Genomic DNA, 27,814 nt, shown 5'->3' with positions numbered 1-27,814 from the left:
GAATTAACAAAATCCTGAAGTTGTACAGGTGCCTGATTTTAGATATTACAACTATCTCCTTTAAAAAACCTCCACTACAAAACACTATGTGTATAACACAAAATAGTAAAATAAAAGCCACATAAATTAGAGAATTTGATAGCACTATATTCAAATGTTCCTTAGCTAATGGGAGTAAAAGGGAAATGTATAATACGTCCTGCACAAATGCATCTAGGGAAAGCAGGCTATATTTATTCAAAAACTACAAAAGATTACAATATAAATCTATCAAACAAAATTAATTTTTAAGGTTATATATGAGTGATTCATATGTATCCAAATTCTATCTAAATCAAGACAACAATCCAATGCACAGAAAGATTATTATGTCACTCAAGGAGCAAAAAGTAATACACAGAAAAGTTTTGTCAATTCAGACTACATAAATACACAAATCTAAAGTTTAATGTAACATGAACAAATCATAAGTACACAATTAACTACCTTTTTCTAACATTATAGAAGTAAATGTTTTATATTTAGTGAAGTGTACAGGATGTATAAAACCTTTAATCATATGTAATGTAGACTAACAAGTGTAAACCAAGTAGAAAATGAGGTTTTCACACATGAGAATGTACATTTCAGAAAGAACCCAACTTGAAGTAAATTCATTAACACATACTGCAAAGGTCCACAAATATGTTTATCTCATTTATAATTGTACAGAGATTAAAGTGATAAGAAATTAATATCAGAATCTTACTGAGGGGTATTGTAGTGACTACCCTTAAAGGACAAATTATTTGGGGGCTTAAAATACCAGAGATCAATGTAATTAAATAACATATGGATAGGAAAAAACATACAATTTGCAACAACAGAAGGTTAGAAAACCGAATACTGCAGAAAAGATATTAATGTATACAAAGTTGGTTTTAATAAGCTATTTGTTACTTGTTAAAATAAATCATCAAGATATTCATTGCAATAGCATTTTCCCACACAGGTATACCCTTCTCAAATTGTCATTTAGTTTTGCTTTTTTTTTCCTTTCCCACTCCTTAAAGTACAGAAATAGGTTTTGAATATCAATTGGCTATTTTTGGAGGTCATAAGATACAGATAGTCATAAAAATTACACAAGCTACACGGAGGTACCTGGATAAATGCTACCAACATTTATGGAAAAAAAAAGAAGGTTTTAAAAGTGGTAAGTATTAAAGGAGTTATGATAAACACACTATTTATGTCCTTCTGAAACCCCAGTGAGGGAAACCTTATTGCCATTCTGCCAAATGCGACATAACTAAAAGCACTGCACATAGGATTATGAATCCAATGTACATATCAGAGGATCAAAAGTCCAGTTAAAACAACTGAGCTAATCAATGAAGTAAATTAGAAAGTAATACCAGACTTCTTTAACACATCAGTACTATTTTAGAAGCATCATCAGAACAAATAGAGATTTAATTATGAATTGGCTGGGCTACATTCTGTACTGAGAATTTTGCTTAGCACTAAAAGAGAATCTCAAACATCCTAGAAAAGCTGTGAAATCATGCTCTGTAATTCCTCAAAGGAAATTTAACAGGTTTGATGACACCGGTATACCTCTCATGGTTCTAGGAGTTCTATCTACATACCAAGTAGTTCAGTAATTGACAGGAATATTTAAGCAAAAAAACCAAAACAAAACAAAGCAGCAGACCTTGTATTGACATACACTAGATAGATGGATGTTTTAAAATATTACATGATAAATGTAAATCATAAAATCAAATGTACTCATAAAGGTACACCTATTTTATGTTACATATAAAACTGTAGATTGCAAACTGTGCATGCGTACCATAACATTTTACCTGGGAGGGCCGATGAGGAGGATTTCTTGCAAATATTTACTGCCATGATACAAAACAATTATGTGCAAACTGCAAGGTGCCTAAAATAGCAGTTAGAGTTTATATACAGAAAGATGTCACTATCTGATCAAATATGCAAGAGATGGAATTTCCCAGAGTTTATAACACAGAACAATAACCACCACAGGCTCCTCCTCCATGGCTTTCTTCCATGTGTGACAATTTGACTCCTTTATTCTGGTTCTCACTTTCCCATAATCCAGGCGTCTGAATTATCTTTTCAACAAGTTCTTCAAAGGCACATTGTACACCATCACAGGTTTTTGCACTTGCCTCTGAAATTCAAGGAAAAAGGTCATAATATATACTTCCTGTCCATTTTCCCACATTTTTCTGGAAAACTCATATATCAGCCTACAACACATTGACAGTTGAATAAGCAATTTCTCCTCATAGGTTTTAGTGAATTTCAACTCTAAAATTAAGCTACTTAAATTTTATCCATAAGATACAGCATTTAAGCCCAGGATTTTGTGACTGAATTATAACTTGTAAGGCCCTACTCAAATATTATGTCCAAGTTTTTTCCTTAGTTTTTCAGTTAACTCTTAAAATGATCCCCAAAGCAGATGTTATTCCTATTTTAAAATAAAGAAATTTATGCCCCGAGTTTAACAATTATCCTGATGATTCTGTGCATGCAACCAAGCAGCGATAGGTAGCAGAATAAAATGACATACAATCATGAATACTGGTCCCATTTTATTTATACTCATGAAAGTCAAGTGGACACTCAGCACTGATTCCTAAACTTACCTTACCTTCACCGTCTTCAGGTGACTAATTATATTCCTTTTTCTTACTACTCCTCTATCTCTGCTGATAATATCGCCAAGAACTCAGAATTTTGTGCATATTAAGTGTATACTCTAATGCTGGGCCATGCCCTGAGCCCCTCATCATCTAGCTTTATATTGAGAAAAAACAAACTATCTGGCAAGAACCACCTCATCATTCCACTAATAAAAAAAAATTTCCAAACTAACTGAATTTGTATCTTTTTTACTGCCTTCAGTCCTATTACAACTGATAAACTTGTTCCTACCTAAATCCCCTTCACTAGACCTGGAACCCCATTCTTTCTCATGTAGTGAAGAATCATATTCTCCCTCTTCTCTAACATACTAATCTCTAAAGTGTGCCAAATTATTTGCCATAAAAAAATACACACATGAATTTTCCCTATAACCCACACATCCTTCTTGCAACTACTCAGTTTCTCTAGTCTCTTGGGAAATTGTTTGAGCTAGTTATCTAGAGAAGCAGCTTCCACGTTTTTATCTTGCATTCTTTTCTTCAAATGATAGCAGCCCTTCCTTATCCAAGGGGGGTAAGTACCAAGACATCCCTGATTATATTATGTTTTTTTCCTATATGTCCATACCTATGATAAAAGTTTAATTAATAAATGAGGCAGAGTAAGAGATTAGCAATTAATAATAAAATCGAATATAACAATATATTATGATAAAAAGTTATTTGAAACTTAGGAATTGTTAATTTCTAAAATCTTACATTTAATAATTTTAGACCAAGGTTGATCATGGGTTACTGAAATGTGAAAAGAGGAGATTACTATTCCCTAATTAGGCTCTTGTTCCACACCACTCCATTGAAACCATTCTTTTCAAAGCCACCAACACCCTTTGTATTGTCAAATCTAACATCCTATCTTTATTTGAAATCTTTCAGCATTTAATACTGCTAATCACTCTTTCTTTAAATAGTATGTTCACTTCACTTCCAAAACAATGAACATTCCTGGTAATCTTCCTATCTTACTGCTATGTCATTTACAACCTTACTTGATAGCACCTTTTTCTGCTAGCCTCTAATTGTTAAGAGTGCCCCAAGGTTCAATCTTCAGATCTTTTAAGCCCATATTCTTGAAGTGATCACTCTAGTCAGGAAACCCTAAATGCAATCTAAATGCCAATGACCAACACATCCACTGGTTCTTATATCTAAGCAAAATCCTTGACCTCCCACTTCTCTACCCCAACCTGGTCTTTGCTCCACATCACAATTAATGTCAGTATAATCCATCTACTTGCTCATGCCAAAAACATGGAGTTGTCTTGGACAGCTCTCTTTCCTTATCCTCCATACCCAATCCATTTACATATCCTGTCAGTGTTACTTCCAAGTATTTCCCAGAACTACCAACTTTCTACCACCCACTGTTGCTATGGTCAAAGCTACCAGCTTCATTTACCTGGGCCAATGTAAAAGCAGAACAAGACCCTTGCTTCTGCTTCTCACAGCCTATGGTCTACAAAAACGAATTTTAAAAAGAGTATCAGACTCCACTGTTTTCTACCACACTTGCAATAAAATCAATCTCTTTACCATATCCTACGAGGTCCAACATGATCTTTTTAGCCTTATCTTTCACCATCATCAGTCTTCTTCCTTTCCAACACATGCTATGTTCCATCCCACAAGCTTTCTTCCTATTCCTTAAACACATTCAACCGATTCTGACCTCAGGAAATATCCGCTCTTAGCTGGAGTTGAATCACCTCTAAAACTCACATGATGAATTTCTACTCAAACGGCAATACCTCAAAAAAGTTTTACTACTTGATCCCCACCCTAGTCTTTCTATCCACACAAACCATGTTTTCTTTGCTTCATTGTACTGCTTATTTATTTAAATCTGTTTTCCCTACCAGAACGTACATTCCATGAGGGCAGTGAGTTGGTCTGTTTTGTTCATTGTTATATCCTCCATGTTTAAAAATACTAAATAAACTAATGCATGAGGGATATATAGCAAGTAAGGAGTAAAGGTAGTACTCATTTTTTTCTCAAAAAACCTTATACCCTGCTTCTATCCATATATGTTGTTCCTCAAATTCCACTTGAAAATTCCTAGTAATTTCTAACACCATGGGATAACCAAATCAGTAGTTCCTAAAACTGCTTTCACAATGCAATCACCTTAAGTACTTCAAATAAAATGCCTCTGGTTTTGTGATAAGGGACAGGGACTTGCAATTTTAAAAAGCTCCCTAGGTAATTCTGATATAGTTAAGCTGTTTTTAAGATGAGGGGTTGGTAAACTTTATGTGTAAGGGTACAGATAGTGAATATTTTATGGTTTATGGTCTATACACCTCTGGGGTAACTACTAAACTCTGCCATGTAGCATAAAACTGTCATAAACAATATGTAAATGAAAGGGCATGGCTGTATTTATTATAAATGGGAGAGCCAGATTTGGCCCATCCTATAGTTAGCCAAGCCCTGCTCTACTATGTTCCTCAAATATTAATATGCATATGAACCATCTAAAAATCTTGTTAAAATAAAAATTCATTAAAATGCAGATTCTAATCCAAAAATCTGGGGCAGCACCTGAGATGAAGCATTTCTAACAAGCTCCCAAGTGGTGCTGATATTATACTGCCAGCACATGGACCAGGAAGACACAACTTTAACAGTAGGTGCCAGGCTGAACTGAATGCCATTAGGTCTTTAGAGAAATGATTCAATTGTGTTCTATATGATTTCACATAACATGATCCTATTTAATTTTATAGAAAGAAAGAATCTCATTCTATTGGAAGATTTTTGTAGCACAAGAGCAACTATAAACTAAAGAAATATATTTTGTGGTTCATAAACAAATAAATTTAGCAAAATCCCCACTTTAAAGTTCATCATTAATGAAAAGATAGATATTCACTCATATACTTACCGATAAATAACATGGAATGCTTTCGTGCGAATTTCAGGCCTTCATTTCTATCAACTTCACGATTTTCCTAAAAAATAAATGCTATAATTAAGAAAAGCTGCCAAAATGTTGAACCAAATTTCTAAGTATCTACCTTCTTACCTTATCAATTTTATTTCCAACTAGCATGTTTACTATGTCATTTCTTGTACAGTATGTTTCCAATTCATTTAACCAATTATCCAATTTAACAAAGGTGTCTCTTCTTGTGACATCATAAACTGAAATACAAGCAGAATCATTTATTAAATGAGCATTAAAAATAAGAGGCAATGACATAATTCTGATATGTAGCTAGAAGCTGACTTTACTATATAGGCTAATCTGTTTTTTGATACGCCTAATGAGTGTCTAGTATATACTGATTTATATGGAAAAATACATGTTAAAATATAAATCAAGAGGACAAATATAAATTTAGAGAAACTAAATATAAATTTAGAGAAACTAAATAGTCCAATAACATGTAATGAGATACAAGCAGTAATAAAAAGCCTTTCAACAAAGAAAAGCTCAAGACCAGAAAGATTCTCAGCTGAATTCTGCCAAACCTTTGAAGAAGAATTAATGCCAATTCTTCCAAATTATTCCATGAAGCCAGTATCACAGTCATACAAAACCCAGATAAGAACACATCAAGGAAAGAAAATTACAGACTAATATCCTGATGAACTTTGATACAAAAACACTTAATAAAATATTAGCAAATTGTGTTCAATAACATATTAAGAAGATTATATACCATGACCAAGTTGGTTTTATCCAGACAAGCAAGGATGGTTTAGTACAAGCAAATCAATAAATATAACTAATTACATTAACAGAATTAAGAACAAATATCACTTAGTAATCTCAATACATGCAAAGAAGACCTTTGACAAAATTCAGCACCCATTCATGATAAAAATAGTGAAGAAACTAGGGGTAAAAGAAACCTACCTCAACATCATAAAGGCTATATATAAAAAAATCCAAAACCAAACTCACAGTAAATGGGGAAAAACTGAAAGCATTCCCTTTAAAATCTGGGACAAGAAAAGGATATCAACTCTCAACACTCTTATTTAGTACAAGAAATTCTAGCCAGAGCAATTAGGCAAGAGAAGGGAATAAAAGGGATTAAAAAATAGGAAAGGAAGAAGTCAAATTATCACTATACCTAGAAGATACAAAAAAAAATTCCACCAAAAGATTGCTAGAGCTAATAAACAAATTTGGTAAAGTAGCAGGTTACAAACTCAATATACAAAAATCAATAGCTTTCCTATATACCAACAAATTTGCTGAGAAAGAAATCTGGAAAACAACTCCATTCACAATAGCCTCAAACAACAACAACAAAAACCCAAGAACCTAGGAATAAATCTAGGAGGTGAAAGACCTCTACAATGAAAACTATAGTACATGGAAGAAAGAAACTGAAGAAGACCCCAGAGAATGCAAAGACCTCCCACATTAATGGATAGGCAGAATTAATATTGTTAAAATGGCCATACTACCAAAAGCAACACACAGATTTAATATAATCCCCATCAAAATACATGACATCCTTCACAGAACTAGAAAAAACAGTCATTTGGAAGAATAAAAGATCCAGAATAGCCAATGGAATTTTAAGCCAAAAAAGGATTGCTGGAAACATCACACTACCTGACTTCAAACTATACTACAGAGCTATGGTAACAAAAAACTGCATGGCACTGGCATGAAATCAGACACATATATCAGTGGTACAGAATTATAAGACAAATACACACACACACACACACACACACACACACACACATCTGATCCTTGACAAAGGTGCCAAAAACACATTGGAAAAAAGACAGCCTTTTTTAACAAATGGTGCTGGGACAATGTTATCCACATGTAGAAGAATGAAACCAGACCCTTATCTCTCACTCTGAACAAAAATCAACTCAAAATGGATCAAAGACCTTAGAATTAGACAAGAAACTATGCAATTCCTAGAATAAAATGTAGAGTGAACACTCAACTTTTAGGGATAGAAACTACATTTTCAACAGAATCCCTGAAGCTCAGGAAATAATGCCTGGAGTTAATAAACAAGATGGCATCAAATTTAAAAGCTTCCAGGACAGCAAAGGATTGAATGTGAAGGGATAACCTACAGAATGAGAGAAAAATGTTTGCTAGCTACTCTTCTGACAGAGGATTAATATCTATGATATTTAAAGAGCTAAAAAAAACTTTACACCAAAAAAAAAACCCAATTAATAAATGGACCAATGAATCAAATAGACACTTCTCTAAAGAAGAAATACAAATAGTCAATAAATACATGAAAAAATGTTCAACATAATTATTTTTTAGGGAAATACAAATCAAAACTGACATTTCATCTCACACCAGTCAGAATGGCAGTTATCAAGAAAACAAAAATAATAAATGCTGGGAATGATGTAGAGAAAAAGAAAGGCTTTTACACTTGCTAAGAGCCACAGCCAAGTAATATGATGCATGGCATTTTTGGTTGAAAGGTGACACCAGCAAGCCATTGAGATGATATGATAATGTTAAGATCTGCATTCTTATGGATATTAGATTCCTGCTGTTCACCTTGGCCTGCTAGGGACTCCTGGAGAGTTCCCATTGGTTGGGGAATTGCAGTAGGAGGGAATTCTGGAGGAGGGAATTCCTGTTGGGGTCCTGGAGAGGGAGAACGCAGCCTGGGTCCCTTGGGAGCATACGGGACATTGGTGGCAGTTTCAAAAATAAAGTTTGTTCCTGCTTGAGTGGCTTGTGATTTTGTGCCCAGCCAGACTGTGGCAATTGGTGGCCCGTGCGGGGGACGCCTGAAACTTGGAGGTGAGTAAAATTGCTTGCCCCTGAGGGAAGGCAAGAGAATGGGTGACCATTTCAAAAAACAATGTGTTATTGTTTTGATTTATTTTGTTTTTGTTTCAAGCTGCCTATCATTAGAACTTTCTCAGGCAAACTGGGAAAAATGGTTGGCTCACGGTTTGAAGTTGTTCGGCCCTGAGAAAGAGAAAATTGATACAACGATTTTTTGTTCTGTTTTTGTTTCATTCTGTTTCGGTTTTGTTTTACGTTATCTTATCGGGTTGCGTTACCTTTATAGTAGATTAGAAATTAGTAAAAAAAAAAACCCGAAAGACTGTTAAGTAAATTGTTAGTGGTCCAGACTATGGTAGAAAACATGTTAGGTCAAACAAAAGAGAAGGTCTCTTGAGCTAGTCAGACAGAGGAAAATTTAAAGGAAGAAAGCTTGAAGGACAAACAACCATCAGGGGGGGAGCTACAACAGGAGGCTGCTACTAACTCCGTTCTATCACCAGAGGGCGTAATTCAACCAACAGCTCCATCTACAGCTGAGTGGCCCTCAACTCCCGTGGTTGATGGATGGAATCCTGAGGCAGGACCCCAAAGATTAGCATGCCTTGTACTTGAGCAGGCAGGAGGGCAACAAATTCACCGTGCTTTAAATTTCAAAACAGTGAAGCAATTAAAGGAGGCTGTAACAACCTATGGCCCGCAGGCACCCTTCACTGTGAGCATGCTCCGGGGCCCACAACCACAAATATACGGGACAATGGAGGAACCCAGCAACACCATCAGGGTAGTGCCCAGGACACATTATCCATTAAATCCCTCATCAGACAAACTAGAGGGAGTGCAGGGTTGGACATCTGTGCCTCTGCCAGAGCAGTACTAACTCCAGAGATGGGAGTTCAACTCATTCCCACAGGAGTAAAAGGACCTCTTCCCCAAGGAACAGTAGGCTTATTATTGGGACGCAGTTCTTCTACACTAAAAGGACTTATGATAAGTCCTGGGGTAATTGATCCCGATTATGAAGGTGAAATAAAAATTATAGCTAGTTCTCCAAGAGGTATATCAGTAATTTCACCAGGAGATAGAATAGCACAGTTATTAATAATACCCAGCCTGCATGATAAATTTTCCAGTCGTTCTGTACAAAGAGGTTCCAGGGGATTAAGCTCCACAGGTGTGGATTGGGCTATGCTGTCTTTAAATTTAGATTCTCGCCCAATGCTAAAACTAAATATTCAAGGACATGAATTTAATGGGCTACTGGACACAAGTGCTGACCTTAGCATCATATCTCGTCAAGGATGGCCAAAACATTGGCCATTACAACAAGACACTCAAACGCTTCGAGGCCTAGGAGTGGCAACTAATCCCCATAGAAGTGCAATGGTATTAGATTGGAAGGATCCTGAAGATGTGAAGAAACTATACAGCCCTATGTATTGGATCATCTTCCTATAAATTTATGGGGACGAGATGTCCTAGATCAATTAGGTTTGACATTCACAAATAACATCAATCCTAACGCGCCCACTACTAGGGCTAGACAAGGCTTTAGGAAAGAAAAAAGATTAAGAGAACAAGAACAAGGTATGACAGCACCAATTCAAATACATCAAGGAATAAATAGACATGGATTGGGTTTTCAGAAAGGGCCATTGAGACAATCAAAATTACTTGGAAATCAGAAAGACCAGTGTGGATTCCTCAGTGGCCCCTGACTAAAGAGAAGATACAAGTAGCCCATGACCTGGTCAAACAACAATTAGTGGAGGGACATATACAACCTTCCGTATCTCCCCATAATACTCCCATTTTTGTCATTAAAAAGAAATCTGGTAAATGGAGATTATTGCAAGATTTAAGAGCCATTAATAATGAGATGGTTATTATGGGACCTGCTCAATCAGGGATTCCCCAATGGTCTGCTTTACCAAAAACGTGGTATATTTTAGCTATAGATATTAAAGATTGTTTTTTTTTCAATTCCACTTCATCCTGAGGATAGTCCATGTTTTGCATTTACTATCCCTGCACCAAATCATGAAGGTCCTGATCAGAGATATGAATGGAAAGTACTTCCTCAAGGGATGGCTAGTAGTCCAACTATGTGTCAAATTTATGTTAACAAAGCAATCCAGCCACTTAGAAATCAAAATCCTGAACTACAAATATTTCACTATATGGATGATGTGTTATTGGCACACAAAGATAAAAACACATTGCTAGAATGTTATGCCACACTTACAAATTTATTAAAAAATTATAATCTAGAGATAGCAATAGATAAAGTACAATTAAATCTCCCAATTAATTATTTAGGAGTTCTATTATCCTCAACCATGGTCCGTCCACCAAAAATTCAAATACGAGCAGATCAACTCAAATCACTTAACGACTTTCAAAAGTTATTGGGAGACATAAATTGATAAGGCCTTATCTAGGCATACCAACAGGAGAGCTAGGACCTTTATTTGAAGGTCCATCAGATCCAAATTCACCCCGCATGTTAACGCCTGAAGCAAGAAAGAAATTAAAAATCATTGAAACATATATGGAAAATATGCATTGGGTAGAATTCATATGTTTGCCTTTATTATTTATTGTACTACCAACAAAAAATATTCCTACAGGAGTATTTTGGCAAGAAGGTCCATTATTGTGGATACATTTATCTTATTCTCCTAACACTATTCTTACTAGGTATCCTGAGGCTGTAGGACAACTAATACTCAAAGGAATAAGAGCAGCAAAGGGAGTGTTTGGGATTTCTCCCAATAAAATTATTACTCCATATACTATGGATCAAATTGATGAGTTAGCTAATGAGTTAAATACTTGGGCAATAATCATGTGTAAATCTAATGTTTCATTTGATAATCACTTACCATCTAATCCTTTGATGTCTTTTTGGTCTAAGCATCCTGTAGTTTTTCCAAAAATGACAAGAAAAACCCCTATCATGAATGCTCCAAATATATTCACTGATGGGTCAAATAATGGTACAGCAGCAGTAGTTACCCCTGATCAAACTTTTACATTTTTAGTACCCAAACAATCAGCTCAAAAGGTAGAGCTTAATGCAGTATTACAAGCTTTTGTGATGTTTAAAAATTCTGTATTTAATTTATTTTCTGATAGTCAGTATATAGTTAATGCTATAGTATCCCTTGAAGATGCTGGTAGGATTTCCCCTTCTTCTACTGTTTTCTCTTTGTTTTCCACTATACAAAGTCTAATCTGCCGCAGTCTGGCTGGGCACAATCAGGAGCCACTTGTCAAAAGAAACTAACTTTATTTTTAGAACCACACACGACAAACAAAATAGCCTCTCAGGAAAAACCCTCAGAGCCTCAACTGCCACCACCGGCTTTCCACAAGCCTCTCTCTCCCCCACAAGCTTCTCCCCACCTCCCACAATCCTCCTGCTCTTGAGGCCGATTGGCTGGGTCACGTGGGCGGAGCCAAAAAAGTCCCCCAATGAGCAGCTCCGTGGTCTGAAAGGGCAGGGAAACAGTCCAATGAGCATCACCGCAGAGGAGCCAATCAGCTAGATGTTGCTGGGGCCGAGGAGCCAATCAGCTAGATGTTGCTGGGGCTGCTGTGAGCCAATCATCAGCCGGCAGCTGGAAGTTTGCTGGCAGCTGGAAGTTTGCTGGGGCCCCTCAGGCTGTGGCTCTCAACACTAATCGGGGACAGAAAAGATCCATTCTTTATAGGACATATCAGGGCACCCACAGGATTGCCTGGAGCCCTTAGTTTGGGCAATGAATTAGCAGATAAATCTTCACATGACATACATATTTTCTCCACAACAGAAGAAGCTATAAATTTTCATAAAAGGTTCCATGTCAATGCTAATACTTTACAAAAGCGTTTTAAAATAACTAAGGAATAAGCCAGACATATAATAAAACAATGTCAAAATTGTGTGACCTTTTTTACCACAAGTTAATCTTGCAGTCAATCCTAGAGGACAGTTAAAAACAGATAATGGTCCTGGTTATACTTCTACCTCTTTTAAACAATTTTGCTCATCATTTGGCATTACTCACATAACAGGAATTCCATACAATCCACAGGGACAAGGCATAGTTGAAAGAGCTCATCAAACTATTAAAATGTACTTATTAAAACAAAAGGAGGGAATTGGAAAGGGGTATATATCCCCCAAAGATAAACTTAAAATAACCCTTTTTACTCTAAACTTTTTAAATTTGGATTCATCAGGGCTTAGTGCTGCGGAAAGACATTTGTACACAAAAAATGTACATAAGCCTAAGGTACTTTGGAAGGATATTCTAACAGGACAATGGAAGGTCCTGACCCAGTGATTGTCTGGAGTCGGGGTTCTGTTTGTGTGTTTCCACAGGGAGAACAGCAGCCGATTTGGATTCCAGAGAGACTAACCAAAACAATTTCTACAGACCAAAAAAGAAGATGATTTGACTCAAATCCATAATAGCTGATATCCAGAGCTCCAGCTTGGCTATTCTTACATCTGCGACAGTGATTAACCAGGATGCTTTTTTCAATATCTATTTTATTATTTGCTTTTTCCCACATCATAAAGTTCTATTTTATTTTTGAGCTCATACAGACCTAGGTTAATGTTTTTCTGATCAGTTTTATTTTTTGACTGTGGAGTTTTTAAACATTGCAATGGAGATTTCACCTGTGTAAAGCTACAAGGCCTTTACTATTGTCTTATGTGTTGTATGTTATGTATGCACACTTCTGTTTTGTGTTGTATGTCTGTATGTGTGTATGTCCATATATCATATATGAGGAGCGCTCATGAATAAATGGATCCGAATTTTTTTTTTATTCACGTGATTTAAATGGTTTAATTTAAATTGGGTAAACAGCTGTTGAGGATTGTTTTAATATGTGTACAAATAAGCAGGTTAACAGATCTGTTTGCTTACTTTCACCTTTCCTTTTCATTATATTTAATAATTCTGTTCAGGATAATGTAAATTGTTCAAAAAATTGTTTTCTTAGTACCTGTTGGAATGTTACATAATTTTTTTTTAGCATCATTGTCAAAATTCCTATCTTCATCCCAGTGCCAGTGAAGACAAAGTTGAAACCAAACTACAGTTTCTTCGATAGTTATCACAGCAAACTATAAACTGATGCATCAATGAATAATAACTCAACAAGTAATGCTCATTCAAGGAGTCGATTTATTTTGGGAGGAAATGGACATATTGATAGATTCCTCTGCTTTGAACTGCTTGCAGAACTTGCCTGGACTATGTATCACTTGTATGCATTGTGATCTATCTGTTGATGCAGCAAATTATGGTAGTGCTGGCGTATCTTTGCTGATGTGTCACCAGTGATGCAATTTTTCCTAAGGAGCCGTCAATTGGCTTGGTGTCGTGGCATTTCTGTATCCTCCTCCCTTCTACTAGTGATGGTCTAATTTTGGGGGCCAACAGAGGTGAGGCAAAGAACCTCACCCCCCACCGGCACCAAGGCCAAATTTGGGGGCCAACAGAGGTGAGGCAAAGAACCTCACCCCCCCACTGGTGCATAGGCCTATCCACAAGTATGGCTATATGCTGGACCGGCAGTCAGTGTCGGGTATGATCCAATTGCAGTGGTATCAACCTAAGACAGGAGGCTGACGCCTACAGGTCAGTTCATCCGATGACGGGTAAGAACCATATGTTCAATTGGACAAACCTAACAGGCACGGTCCCTAGCCACATTGCTTGTTGCTTAATTAAACAGAAGCGGGGAGATGCTAAAAGCCACAGCCAAGTAATATGATGCATGGCATTTCTGGTTGGAAGGTGATGCCAGCAAGCCATTGAGATGATATGATTATGTTAAGATCTGCATTCTTATGGATATTAGATTCCTGCTGTTCACCTCAGCCTGCTATGGGACCCCTGGAGAGTTCCCATTGGTTGGGGAAGTGCGGTAGGAGGGAATTCCGGAGGAGGGACTTCCTGTTGGGGTCCGGGAGAACACAGCGTACGGGGTATTGGCGGCAGTTTCAAAAATCAAGTTTGTTCCTGCTTGAGTGGCTCCTGATTTTGTGCCCAGCCAGACTGCGGCATACACTGTTGGTGGGATTGTAAATTAGTACAACCACTATGGAGATCAGTATGGAGGTTTCTCAAAAGAGTAGGCACAGAACCACCATATGACTTAGCTATACCACTTCTCAGTATTTACCTTGAAGAATTAGTCTTCTTACTACAGTGATACAGGAATACACGTTTACAGCAGCACAAATTCATGATAGTCAAATTATGGAACCAGTCTAGGTGTGTATCACCAGATAAATGGATACATAAAACATGGTATATATACAACACAAAAGAGTTTTATTCACCCACAAAGAAAAATGAAATCATGGCATTTGCAGGAAAATGGATGGAACTAGAGACCATCATGTTAAGTGAAAAAAGTCAAGCTCAGAAGGTCAAGTGTCTTTATGTTTTCTCTCCTATGCAGAAGCTAGAGAGAAAAAAGGAAAGTAAAGGTGGGTATGTATCTCCTAAAAACCAAAGGGAGATCAATAGAGGAAAGTGACCAAGAGGTGGGAGGTAGAAAATGCTAGGGAGTGATACTGGCCAAATTATAGATATATTCTGTGCATGTGAAAATATGTAACAACAAACATCAATATGAACAACTGTAAATACACCAATTAAAATGTGGAAAAAATATACAACATATCTTTCAGTCTTATTAAAACACATGTTGTGACAGAAATGAAATTATATCCAATGTGATAACTGAAAACCAATTATAGAAAAACAAAGGCTATTCCCCCCCTTCATAAGACAAAAAAGATGTATCCAAATACCAAAGAATATTTAGGTCCCAATCCTGGAAAAACAGCAAATTATTTTATATAAACATAAACACCTAAGACCCTCTTAATTTCTTAAAAAGACCAAATATTGCAACTTTGAAAAAATTATAGTATAGTTAGTGAATGGGATTTTAACTGTCTTCCTCTATTACTACCTTCATCGTATATCATCTTATATCATATTAAGCTTATTTAATTGTTTTCTAAAATTAGGAGATGTTGAATCAAAATGGTAAAATTTACTATCAAGTCATAAGTTAAAGAAAGTCTCCCTAAGATCAATCCATATTCTTTTAAACAGACTCCTAGAAATATTGAGAACACTTTCAACTAACAGCACTTTTCAATAAATTACACTGAAAGTCCACATTTGTTTTTCAAATTGTTTGATTATGAATTCATAGTGTTAAGTACTTTATGCTACTTTTATAAATAGAATTGATTAAACAGATTCTCTTCTTCCTTTGTAGAATGAAGAAATATTAATTTAATGATGAATGAAATTTTTGGTAATACTCCAAGACAGACCAACACATATGGGTTTTCAGTTATATCCTCATCAACATGTGCTTTTAAAATAAAGGAAATAATGTTATCTTTATTTTTTTCATTGCTACACAAAGAACTAAACAAAATTTTTAAAGTTGTAATATTCATTAATATTAAATAATGAAATATAACTTCAAATTACCTAAAAGTAACCCAAGAGAAAAATAAAAAATTTTTGAATTTCCCAGACTAGGAAAATTAGAAATTTCAGTAAATAATATTTTAAAACATTATATTAAAATAAAAACTTACCTAATATAACACCCTGTGCACCTCTGTAATAGCTAGGAGTTAATGTTCTAAACCTCTCTTGACCAGCAGTATCCTAAAAGTGACAATCACACATTATTAAATAAAACAAACCATAAATAATAGATCATTAACACACTGATGTAAGAGTATAAAATAAATGACATTATTAAAAATAATATCAACATGGAAACTCATTAAAAACCTGGAATTTAAATAAGCTGTATTTTTAAAAGTATTACATAAAATAAATATTGATTCATCTCTAGAAAAATGCATCCAAGTAAAGATTTTTTGCTATTTGGGGTTTAAAATTTTTATAGCACATGAAACCCATTTCATTGAAAGCCATAATTCTCAATCCAGCTGTGCGATCATTTTCTGAGAGTCTTTGTGTCCAACCCCCAATGATTCTGACTTAATTGGATGAGGTAAAGGACAGAAAAATTTTAAATCTTCCCAGGTTATTCTAATGTAGAATCAAAGCTGAGAACTACTAACTTAAAGATGGTGTCTTGTTTTACTTAGGTAAGGAATTTTGAGGTTGGGCTCTGTTAAGAGTTTCTATGTATCTTCTTTTAGGAAAATGCACAAATGATGTATACTAAATATGAAACACAAATTTTGTAAGGGCTGTGACCTCATCTGTTCAATTACCAGTTTAATCTCAGTGTCTTATGCAATTTTTGGCATAGAACATAGAACATTTTTAGTAGGGGAAAAAAACGAATAAACTAATTTACTACTTCCAGGCCTGGTTCCTTCTGCATTTTTTCTACCACTGATTTTGAATCATGGCTTTAGGGCAACAATACCAAAGCAGAGGCAACCACTCATTTTGTTATATAACATTTTATTAAAAGAAGTTTGAATACAGATAGGCCCATTCATTTACATATTACCATATGGCTTGCTTTAGGGTTGGACTAAATATTTACTACCTGGCTTTTAAAGAAGAAGTTTGAAGTCTGCTGATATAAAGTAACCTGAAGGACTGGGATTGTAGCTCATTGGTAGAGTGCTTGCCTTGCTTGTGTGAGGCACTGGATTAGATCCTCAGCACCACATACAAATAAATAAATAAATAAAATAAAGGTATTGTGTTCATCTAAAAACTAAAAAAAAAATTAAGAAAAAACAAAGTAACCTGAAGAAAAGTAAAAATACATCAAACCTCAATAATGCTATGACAATAGAGAATGTCTGAGGACATTTATACCCAAAGAGAAACTTAAGAGGAAAATAATTTTCAATATAAACTACTTTGAACGTAAATTATTTGTTCAGATACATTTATATAAATGTAGAATTTCCTTGCTTCCAAATTCTCAGCATTACATTAACTAACATCCCTGCCATGTTTAAGTGAAGCAGTAACACATCTAAAATTCAACTTTCCAGATAACTTCATGATTTCTCTTTACAAAAATTCTTTCAGCATCCAAGTTTCTTACAAATCTGTCTCTGATATTTTAAATTATTAAATTTGCATACTTACTCAACTTTTCAAAAATAACAATATAAAAGAAAGCTACATAAAGTATAGTCAACTCACTATCTAAAGCAGATTAAAATTCTGATATCATCATGTAGCTTGATATTTTGATTTAATAATCATTACTACATGGATGACCTCTAATCATGTTTGATCACTATTATCAAGTGATCAACACTTTATTTTGGAGAAAAAAAAATCAACTAGAAGCCATGATGATATAACGTCTATGTTCCTTCTATATTTAACTATAATATCATTTTAAAAAGCAACTGGTGTGTGTGTGTGTATAATATATATCTCTCAAAAAAACTAGAAGTGCTCATAGCCTTACACCAGTACCTATTTGAAAACGCCAACTCATAAAAACTAAATAAAAAAATTCTATCCTAAAAGGACAAATCATTATGAGACACATATCCTAGCAATTCACTTATAAGCAAAAAACTAATAAATTAGCAACATTCAAATTATTCAGTATCACTTTTGGAACTCCATCATGTAAACACAAAACCCTATGCTGCAGCACTGGACCAGAATTTATATGAACTATATGCCTAAATGGAAGTTAAAGCTTTTGCTTCTCACTGTTTCAAAAACAGCAATAGGTGATAAATGAAATAACATCATTGTGAGATAAAAGAAGCTGACCTTTTAGTGTTTATGTTGTGGTTTTGTTTTCTGAAATTGTAAGGAGAGAAGGGATTATTAAAGAGAGATATAGATAAATCAAGGGCTAGAAAAGATCTAGAAATACCAAATAATAGAATATGGGAGTGAAGTGAGGAAAGGATACAGAAGAAAAGACAACCTCTCAGATGCTATTTAGGTCATAATGAGTATGTAGTTTAGAGAAGACAGCAGGAGTTAAGGGCTAAGTTTAATTATTCTAGTTGATCCTAGGAGTAGTTTACATGTGGGAGAGTAAACCCATTTTATTGGTATAAATAAAACAATAGCATATCTAGAGGCAACTATGGTTTCATGTATGTCTAATATTGAGTGGAAAGGCCTTCCTGACTTCAACATGACACTCTAATGCCATGAAGAAAATAAATGATTTGACCATATAAATACTAAAACCTTGGTATGGTTAAAACATCCCCACCAGTCAACTCCCTAGCTCATCTCATATTTAACAATATTTGAGTATAAATGGCAAACTGAAAAAACATAATTTGCAGCATGTCACAGAGTTAATATTACATGCATAAGAACAGAAACATTCACTTTAAATAAGATTTTAAAGACAAATGAAGAGTAAAAAAAATATATGATAAAGAGCTAATATTTTTAGTATATAAAGACTAATTGTGGAAAAGATGAATGCTAATATAAAATGGGCAATGTAAATAAAAATAAAATTCATTTTAAAACATGATCATAGATCTAAGAAAAAACTCAAAAGAAATGTAATAACAAGTAAAAAAAATTATTACTCAGAGATGCAAAATTGAGAAAGATTAACAATACTTAGTAGAAATTAAGGTTTGGAAGAGTGAATATAAAAAACACAATTGGTGAAATGTAATTCATAACAATACAAACAGAAAAGTAAGACTTTTTGGTATCACTGTTAAATCTTCACATTCTTTAAACCAATATTTCTAATTCTAGGTGTACATCCTAGGTAACCAGATAAGTACATCAGATATATAAATCATGGTGCTCAAGAAAGCACTGCTCATCTTTGAGAAAAACTGGTATTAAATCCATGTCACTGAGGGATGGCTGAGTTAAATAATAGCCATAAAAAGAAATACCAGGTGACCATTTAAACTGATGAACCTCTATCATCAGAGGTTCATACATATTACTTATAAAATATCTATTATAAAATTACTATTTTATAAGTAATATGTATAATACATATTTATATGTTAGCAATAATACCTCTTGGATGTTTTTGACAGTTAATGGTACCTTATTCATCACTAGCAAGAAGGGGTCTAGTCGGCAGAGCAATGTGGATCAGAATAGTAGTTCTGATCTAGACCTAACGACACAAAAAAAAATCTATACATTGTGAGTACGCAGGGGGACAAACAAGTTAAAAAACACATATATATATGTATTTAATATTATATATACACATGACTAGATATTTTAAAAGATGTTCACTAAAAACTTTATAACTGATTAAAGATAAACTTTTTTCTCTATTAATTTCATATTGTCTTAAGTACACTTTTTAGAAGAGCTAGTATTACTCTTAAGTGGAAAATTTTCTTCTTTAAAAAATATTTATAAGTCTAAAGATATCTCTTTAAGAATACCTGTCAGCATTTTCATTAGGCAAGAAGTAGAAAATAAATTTAAAACAAAAAGAACCCTCCTGTATGAGAGAAAAATCTCACTGCAATCATCAAGCCTCAGATCCTATTTTAATCTATGTGTTTCATGAAGCCACAGAAATGGAAGAAAGAAGCAAAATACTAACCATGGAAAGCATATGGAAAATCAGGTCCTCAGTTATGTAGAGAAGCCAATATTCTTAAATTGTTCAATATATTACTACAGTATAGTGCAACATTTTCCAAAATGTTTCTGTTAGACATTACTGTTTTGATTAATACCAACTATAGTTGGGGGAGAAGGGAAAATAGGCTAACAATCAGAACATGACATATTAGAAAAAATTAACACAAAAATATTAAACACAGCCATTATTTTGATATAAAACATGATGGAAATAGTAAATTCAAAGAATATTAGTAAGATGAATGACATTATAAAATACACAAACATCTGCTTTTTCAATCTGTGATTGATGAACAGGCAGCATTTAGTATTTAGCCACCATGTGGAAGCATGTCACAATTTGATGATTGCTATTCAGTTCTGAAATCATTTATCATGTTATAAAAATGCATATGTTTAATTATCATAGTATTTGTAAAAAATAGATATTTTATAAGTAATATGTATAATACATATTTATATGTTCGCAATAATGCCTCTTGGATGTTTTTGACAGTTAATGGTACCTTATTCATCACTAGCAAGATGGGGTCTAGTTGGCAGAGCAATGTGGATCATAATAGTAGGATTCAGAGAAATGAAAACAAGCCAGTAAGGAAAGACAAGATATAAAGTGGCAAACTATAACCATAGTCATGAAAAATATTTTTTCTCCAAGTATCACTTCTCTTCCCTTCCCCCAACAATTTCCTTTCATGTTGCTTTAGTCTAGCTGTTTTTTTTAAAACTCCAATGGAAAATATCCAGTAACAATGGCTCTGACAGATGAGGTAATTTTTTTTAAAACTCTTTTGTTTTGAAATATACTGAAATGATTATAAATTTAAAAAATTTAAGTAAAACAAGTTTCTAATTACCCAATTTTAAGATGTAACTATTTACTATATATTCATTAACTAATAAATATCTCAAGTTATTTAATACAAGTTTTCATTTTCCTCTAATAATACTTAACAAATCAATTTCTGCTTCCCTGAAAAGTGTAAGTTTAATACTTATTAAAAACATTTTAAAAACTCTTACCCATATTGCAAGTTTAGCCTTATTTCCATCCACTGAAATTGTTTTCACCTTAAAGTCAACACCTTGAAGAAATTAAAAATATGATAAGTCATCCAGAAATATACTTTTAAAATTCATTATTATTAAGAAAACCATAAAATGGAAAATCCACTTATCAAGTGCTCAAACTCACACCCCAAATTCTTAGAATTATGGATATGAAAATTTTAAAAAAAATATGTTGCTAAAGATCAGCAGCTCAGGATTGAATAAGGATAAATGAAAATCAAATTCATTAGAATTTACTCACTCACCTACATGTACTTCTCCCCTAAAAGGAAAAATAAAATTCAATTTAAGGTGATAATTAACTACTCATATTTAAAACCAAGAGCTAGAATTATGGTGCTAAAAGAATATTAACTGATTATGGATCATGGCAGTTTTCAGGGGCTCCCAAATTATTTACACATTGTTGTTCACAGTCCTTCACTACCCACCAACCACTAACTCTGATCATGACTATAAGCAGCTTAGAGGACTGGTAAGAATATGAAAGGCCCATGTACTCCTTGTCTGAGGTATTCTTTACTTTTGTCCTAAAAAAATACATTAGATTTATATAACCTAATAAATGATCACTTGCTACCACACAATTTCATAAAGAATTTACATACTGAAACATCTGTCCCCAATCTTGTAGGAAATCTTCATAATTGATAGAAGGATAACCAAAATTCTATGAAAAGCTTCTCTAAATACCAATTATATGTAAAGAGAAGAAGAGCTTCATAAGTTACCCAAGATTTTATTACAACAGTACCTTTCCCCCAAATTGCCTTCTTTCCAAAAAAAAGGAGCTGACACATGTCATCTGGCTTAAGCAAACAGAAACTTCCCACATGTCTTTAAAAGAGTATCAAAAATAATGTTCAGTCTATCCCACTGGCCAGAGGGGAAAATATGAGCTCAAGAAATTTAGAAAATAACTTATAAAAGATCTTACTACTTATCACAATCAATTCAGAACAGCTCCAACAAAGATGAGCAGCACTTTCATGTACTAAATGCTTAACAGAACACCTGTCATCAATATGGAAATATATTAGTAATTGAGGGTGATTTTTAGTGATCATTACATCCACAAATGAAACAATAAAACTCATATTTAAAATATTCATTGTGCCTAGTTTTTTTGTATGCCAAAGAAATCATATTTTAAAAAGTTTACATAGTCCAAGGAAAACTTAAATGTAGCAATCAGCCAAACAAAAAAAAATCTCACATATTAAATAAGAGAAGAAGGGAGAGAAGAAAAAGAAGGAAGGAAGGAAGGAAGGAGGGAATGGAATAAGGGGAAGATTCAGGGAGGGAAAAGGTTTGGACTCAGTGTAAGCACTAAATTAAGATCTCTGGTAGACACTACACAGAATCTGCTGTCATGGATATCTTGAGAACTGACAGTTTAAATTCTCAGGGGAAAGTATATGAAGAACTTTTCCCTGCTTTAACTTCAGAAGCATGTTCAGGGCAACCAGTCTCTTTCCTAATTAGTTTTCCCAAGTAAAGAAACTCACTGTTCCCAGAATATTTGTGTTTCCTTCTTTCCCCACTGACTTTTCTCTTTTATTATTTCTTGTTTTTGCATATTTTGTCAATAGTCCAATAACCATCTCTACATAGGAAAAATTTGTATGTGGATAACTAACAATATTTCCAAGTCATTTTTTTGACACATTATATCTGTAATTTACCAATAACAACCAAAGGAGACAATGCCCACTGGAGTCCTACTGTTAAAGCCAACAGAAGTAAAAGGATGACTCATCTGGATCCAAACCCCTAAGTCTTCATTATTCTTCCCTTGGTTCCTGGTGAATAGCATTCAATTGAGCTCTTCAGTTTTTACACTCTAAAACTGATTTTTCACCATGCCTGGTTCATTTTTTTTTTTTTGGGGGGGGGGATCTGACTGATAAATAAATTGTCTTTATTGATAGCAGCAACAGGAGTTTTTTGTGATTAATTTGATTTTGCCAACATCTTACCACATTTCAATAAATCACCTTCAGCCTCTTCATATGGAAGACAAGGAACTCATAAGAGAAGTAGAACTGTTTTTTCAGCTTTTCTTTTGTTCATCTGTGTCTACATTTTCAATATGATGTTTAGTTCAGTTTCTTTGCAGGAATCTCTTTAAAGCCTATTTTATGAAGGGTAGTTTATTTAAAACAAGATAATATATTCAAGAAAGCCTTTGAAACAAGAGGTCAAATATGAAAACGTTAACAAGGAATATTTAAACTCAACAATGTAAGTTTGTGAAGGCAAGAAAAGAAATATCAATTGAAGGACCTATTTTTTCAAAAAGGAGAAAAATCAATCAATAAAAATTGACTGCAAATTGACACAAATGTTAGAATTAGCAAACAAGGAAATTTAAACATGTTTTAAAAGTCAGGAAGACATAAGTGAAACAAAAGAACCAAATTAAATTTTTAGATATAAAAATTGCAACGTCTGAGATGAAAAATACACAGAATGAGATTAACAGCATATTAAACATTTTAGAAGGAAACATTAGTGAATTTGAGGACATATCAAAAGAAATTACCCACAAGAAAACACACGAGATTCAAAGAAAATGAGACAAGTGGGAACTCAATGATGTTTTAGCAAGATGGCTGACTAGAGGTGTCTGGCTTGCTTCACTTTGCAAAAAAAAAAAAAAAAAAAAAAAGACCAAAACAAAGAAAACACAAAACAAGACCCCCAAACAAACAAACAAAAACTGGCATGTTTGAGGCACAGTACCAGAGTACAGTTAGAGATGTCCCAGAACATGGAGACTCATGATGGTTTTATAAAGAGAAGAACTATGCCTATAGTCTCTACTATCTCCTCTCCAGTTGAGATCAACTCTGAACCAAAAGGGACTTTGCACAGCGGGTAATGGGTAAGCAATCTCTGCTAATACCATGAATGCCTAATGTATTTGCTGCTGGAGAAGCCTGTAACCCTCATTGGCCCTGTTCCTAGTTCTGTCAGTGATCACGGAAATTAATCCACTGATTAGTTAAATCTCTTATGATCTAATCCTTTCACCTCTGAAAATTCTTGCATTGTATCACACATGAACTTTTGGGGACATCTCAAATCTAAACTCTAACAGATGCGTTCCAGAAATTTTGGATTTTTTTTTTTTTAAAGAGAGAGAGAGAGAGAGAGAGAGAGAGAGAGAGAATTTTAATATTTATTTTTTAGTTTTCGGCGGACACAACATCTTTGTTTGTATGTGGTGCTGAGGATGAACCCGGGCCGCATGCATGCCAGGCAAGCATGCTACCGCTTGAGCCACATCCCCAGCCCGAAATTTTGGATTTTTATTAGGGACACCTAACATGTACTACTAATTTTACAGAAAAGAAGGGGATTATAAAATAATATTGGACAACTATATATCAACAAATTGGATAATCCAGGTGAAATGGGCACATTCCAAAAAACATACAATTTGTCAAAATTGGCTCACGAAGAACTAGAAAACTTGATCTACTAGAGAGAATGGATCAGTAATCAATTCTTTCCAGAATGCAAGAATGGCTAAATATTCACAAAACAAAGAAACAAAAATCGAAACAAAACAAAATCAAGGATCAAAGTTAATATATCACATTAATAGAAGGGAAAAAGATCATCTAAATTGATTCAGAAAAAGGCATTTGACAAAATCAAAATCCTTTCATAATTTAAAAAAAAATTCAACAAACTAGGAACAGGAGGAAATTTCCTCAACATGATAGAGACCTTATATGAAAACTCACAGCTAACACCACACTCAATGGTGAAGGACTGAAATTATTTTTCCCTAAGAACAGAAAAAAAGAAAAGAATACTAACTTTTTCCACTTCTATTCTACAGAGTATTGAGTTTTAGCCAGAGACATGGGGGGAGGGGGCATCCAAATTGGAAAGGGAAAAATAAAATTATGTCTATTTACAGATGATATGATCTTACATTGAAAAAAACTTTAAAGGCTCCACACAAATACACATATAAACACTGTTACAACTGATAATCAATTTCAGTGAAGTTGTAGGATACAATACCCATAGGCAAAAATCAACTGCATTTCTATACACCAGTAATGAAAAATCCAAAAAGGAAACTCTTAAAAACTACTCCATTTAAAACAGCATGAAAAAGAATAAAATATTTAGGAAAAAAAATGTAACTAAGGAGGTAAGGACTTGTACACTGAAAACTACAAAAGTTGCTGAAGAAATTCAAGAAGACATAAATAAGCAGAAAGACATCCCATATTCATGAATTGGAAAGCATAATATTGCTAAGATGACAACACTACCCAAAGTAATTTACAAATTAAACACATTTCCTATTAAAAATTCCAACAACTTGTTTTGCAAAAATGGAAAAACTGATACTCAAATACACAGAATTGCAAGAGGCACTGAACAGCAAAACTTTCTTAAAAAAGTATAAATTTGAGAATTAACACTAAATCTTCATATACATACCGAAAGGATTTTTGACAACTGAGCTAAGATCATTCAATGGATAAAGAACAGTCTTTTCAGCAAATGGTTCCACGAAAACTGGGTGTTCACATGCAAAGGAATGAAGCTGGACCCTTACTTTATTCCACAAACAAAAGTTATCAGAATATGGATCAAAGGTATCAATATAAAATCTAAATCCATAAAACTCTGAAGAAAACATGAAAAGCAAATCTTCATGACATGGAATTTGGCAATCATTTTTTGGATATGACAGTAGAAATATGGCCAACAAAAGCCCAAAATACTGGATTTTACCAAAATTTAGAAGTTATCTGATATACAGGAATGCCTTTGATTTATGGGTGTTGATTTTATATCCTGCTACTTTGCTGAATTCATTTACTAGTTCTAGAAGTTTTCTGGTGGAACTTTTAGGGTCTTCTAGGTATAGAATCATATCATCAGCAAATAGTGCCCATTTGAGTTCTTCTTTTCCTATGTGTATACCTTCAATTTCTTTTGTCTAACTGACATAGTGTTTCAAGAACTATGTTAAATAGAAGTGGTAAAAGAAGGTATTCTTGTCTTGTTCCCATTTTTAGAGAGAATGCCTTCAATTTTTCTCCATTTAGAATGATGTTGACCTGGGGCTTAGCATATATTATTCTTGGTTTTTCTAGTGTTTTGAACATAAAGGGATGCTGTATTTTGTCAAATGCTTTTTCTGCGTCTATTGAGATGATCATATATATGACTCTTATCTTTAAAGTCTATTGATGTGGTGAATTACATTTATTGATTTCCATATGTTGAACCAACTTTGCATCCCTGGGATGAATCCCACTTGATCTTGATGCATGATCTTTTTGATATGTTTTTGTATTCGATTTGCCAGAATTTTATGAGAACTTTTGCATCTATGTTCATTAAAGATATTGGTCTCAAGTTTTCTTTCTTTGATGCGTCTTTGCCTGGTTTTGGAATCAGGGTGATGTTGGCCTCACAGAATGAGTTTAGAAGTGCTGCCCCTTTTTCTATTCCTGAAATAAATTCATAGTATTAGTATTAGTCCTTCTCTAAAAGTCTTGTAGAACTTGGCTGTGTATCCATCCAGTCCTGGGCTTTTCTTGGTTGGTAGACTTTTGATGGCATCTGCTATTTCGTCACTTAAAATTGATTTGTTTAAATTGTGTATATCATTCTGATTCAATTTGGCCAAATTATATGACTAGAAATTTGTCGAAGCCTTTGATATTTTTTATTTTATTGGAGTACAAGTTTTCAAAATAATTTCTAATTATCTTCTGTATTTTTGTATTGTCTGTTGTGATATTTCCTTTTTCATCACGCATGTTAGTAATTTGAGTTTTCTCTCTCCCTCTCTTTGTTAGCATGGCTAAATGTCTGTCAATTTTATTCATTTCTTCAAAAAACCAACTTTTTGGTCTGTCATTTTTTTAATTGTTTCTTTGTTTCAATCAATTTGATTTCAACTGTGATTTTAATTATTCCAAGTCATTTATTTGTTGACTTTTTCTTCTTTTAAGGAATGAACTCCATGCAATGGGGAAATGAGGAAAACTACCCCATTTACAATAGCCTCAAAAAAAAAAAAACTTGAGAATCAACTTAATGAAAGAGGTGAAAGATCTATATAATGAGAATTACAGAACCCTAAAGAAGAAGTCAAAGAAGATCTTAGAAGATGGAAAGATCTACCTTGCTCTTGGATAGGCAGAATTAATATTATCAAAATGACCACATACTGGCTGGGAATGTGGCTCAAGCGGTAGCGCACTCGCCTGGCATGCGTGGGGCGCTGGGTTCAATCTTTAGCACCAAATAAAAATAAAATAAAAATGTTGTGTCCACTGAAAACTAAAAAATAAATATTAAAAAAAAATCCTCCCCCCCCTTAAAAAAAAGACCATAATGCAATTCTGATAAAAATTCCAATGACATTTCTCATGGAAATATAAAAAGCAATTATGGAATTCATCTGGAAAAATAAGAGACCCAGAATAGCTAAAGCAATCCTTAGCAGGAAGAGTGAAGCAGGTGGCATCACTATACCAGACCTTAAACTATACTACAGAACAACAGTAGATTAAAACAGATGGGTAGACCAATGGTACAGAATAGAGGACACAAAGACTAACCCACAAAATTACATTTATCTTATATTAGACAAAGGTGCCAAAAACATGCAT

The 27,814-nt window shown here is 34.0% G+C and overlaps 1 protein-coding gene across 1 annotated transcript in view; it reads right to left on the bottom strand.

Annotated features, from left to right (window-relative positions):
- Nucleotides 1-212: 212 nt before the first annotated feature.
- Rab18 (RAB18, member RAS oncogene family) overlaps nt 213-27,814 on the bottom strand; it is a 37,335-nt gene continuing 9,733 nt past the window's right edge. The window contains exons 3-7 of the mRNA XM_046448332.2: nt 21,105-21,166; nt 16,109-16,181; nt 5,755-5,873; nt 5,614-5,680; nt 213-2,185 (exon numbers count right to left, since the gene is read on the bottom strand). Of these exons, the coding sequence (XP_046304288.1) occupies nt 2,010-2,185; nt 5,614-5,680; nt 5,755-5,873; nt 16,109-16,181; nt 21,105-21,166 (497 nt within the window). The 3' untranslated portion in view covers nt 213-2,009. The remainder of the gene's footprint in view (nt 2,186-5,613; nt 5,681-5,754; nt 5,874-16,108; nt 16,182-21,104; nt 21,167-27,814) is intronic.

This window comes from Marmota monax, unplaced genomic scaffold, assembly GCF_021218885.2.
Source record: "Marmota monax isolate L192 unplaced genomic scaffold, Marmota_monax_Labrador192_F-V1.1 WCK01_AAM20220418_F8-fsc00066, whole genome shotgun sequence".
Taxonomy (NCBI): Eukaryota; Metazoa; Chordata; class Mammalia; order Rodentia; family Sciuridae; genus Marmota; species Marmota monax.
This window is presented reverse-complemented; position numbering and strand designations above follow the sequence as displayed.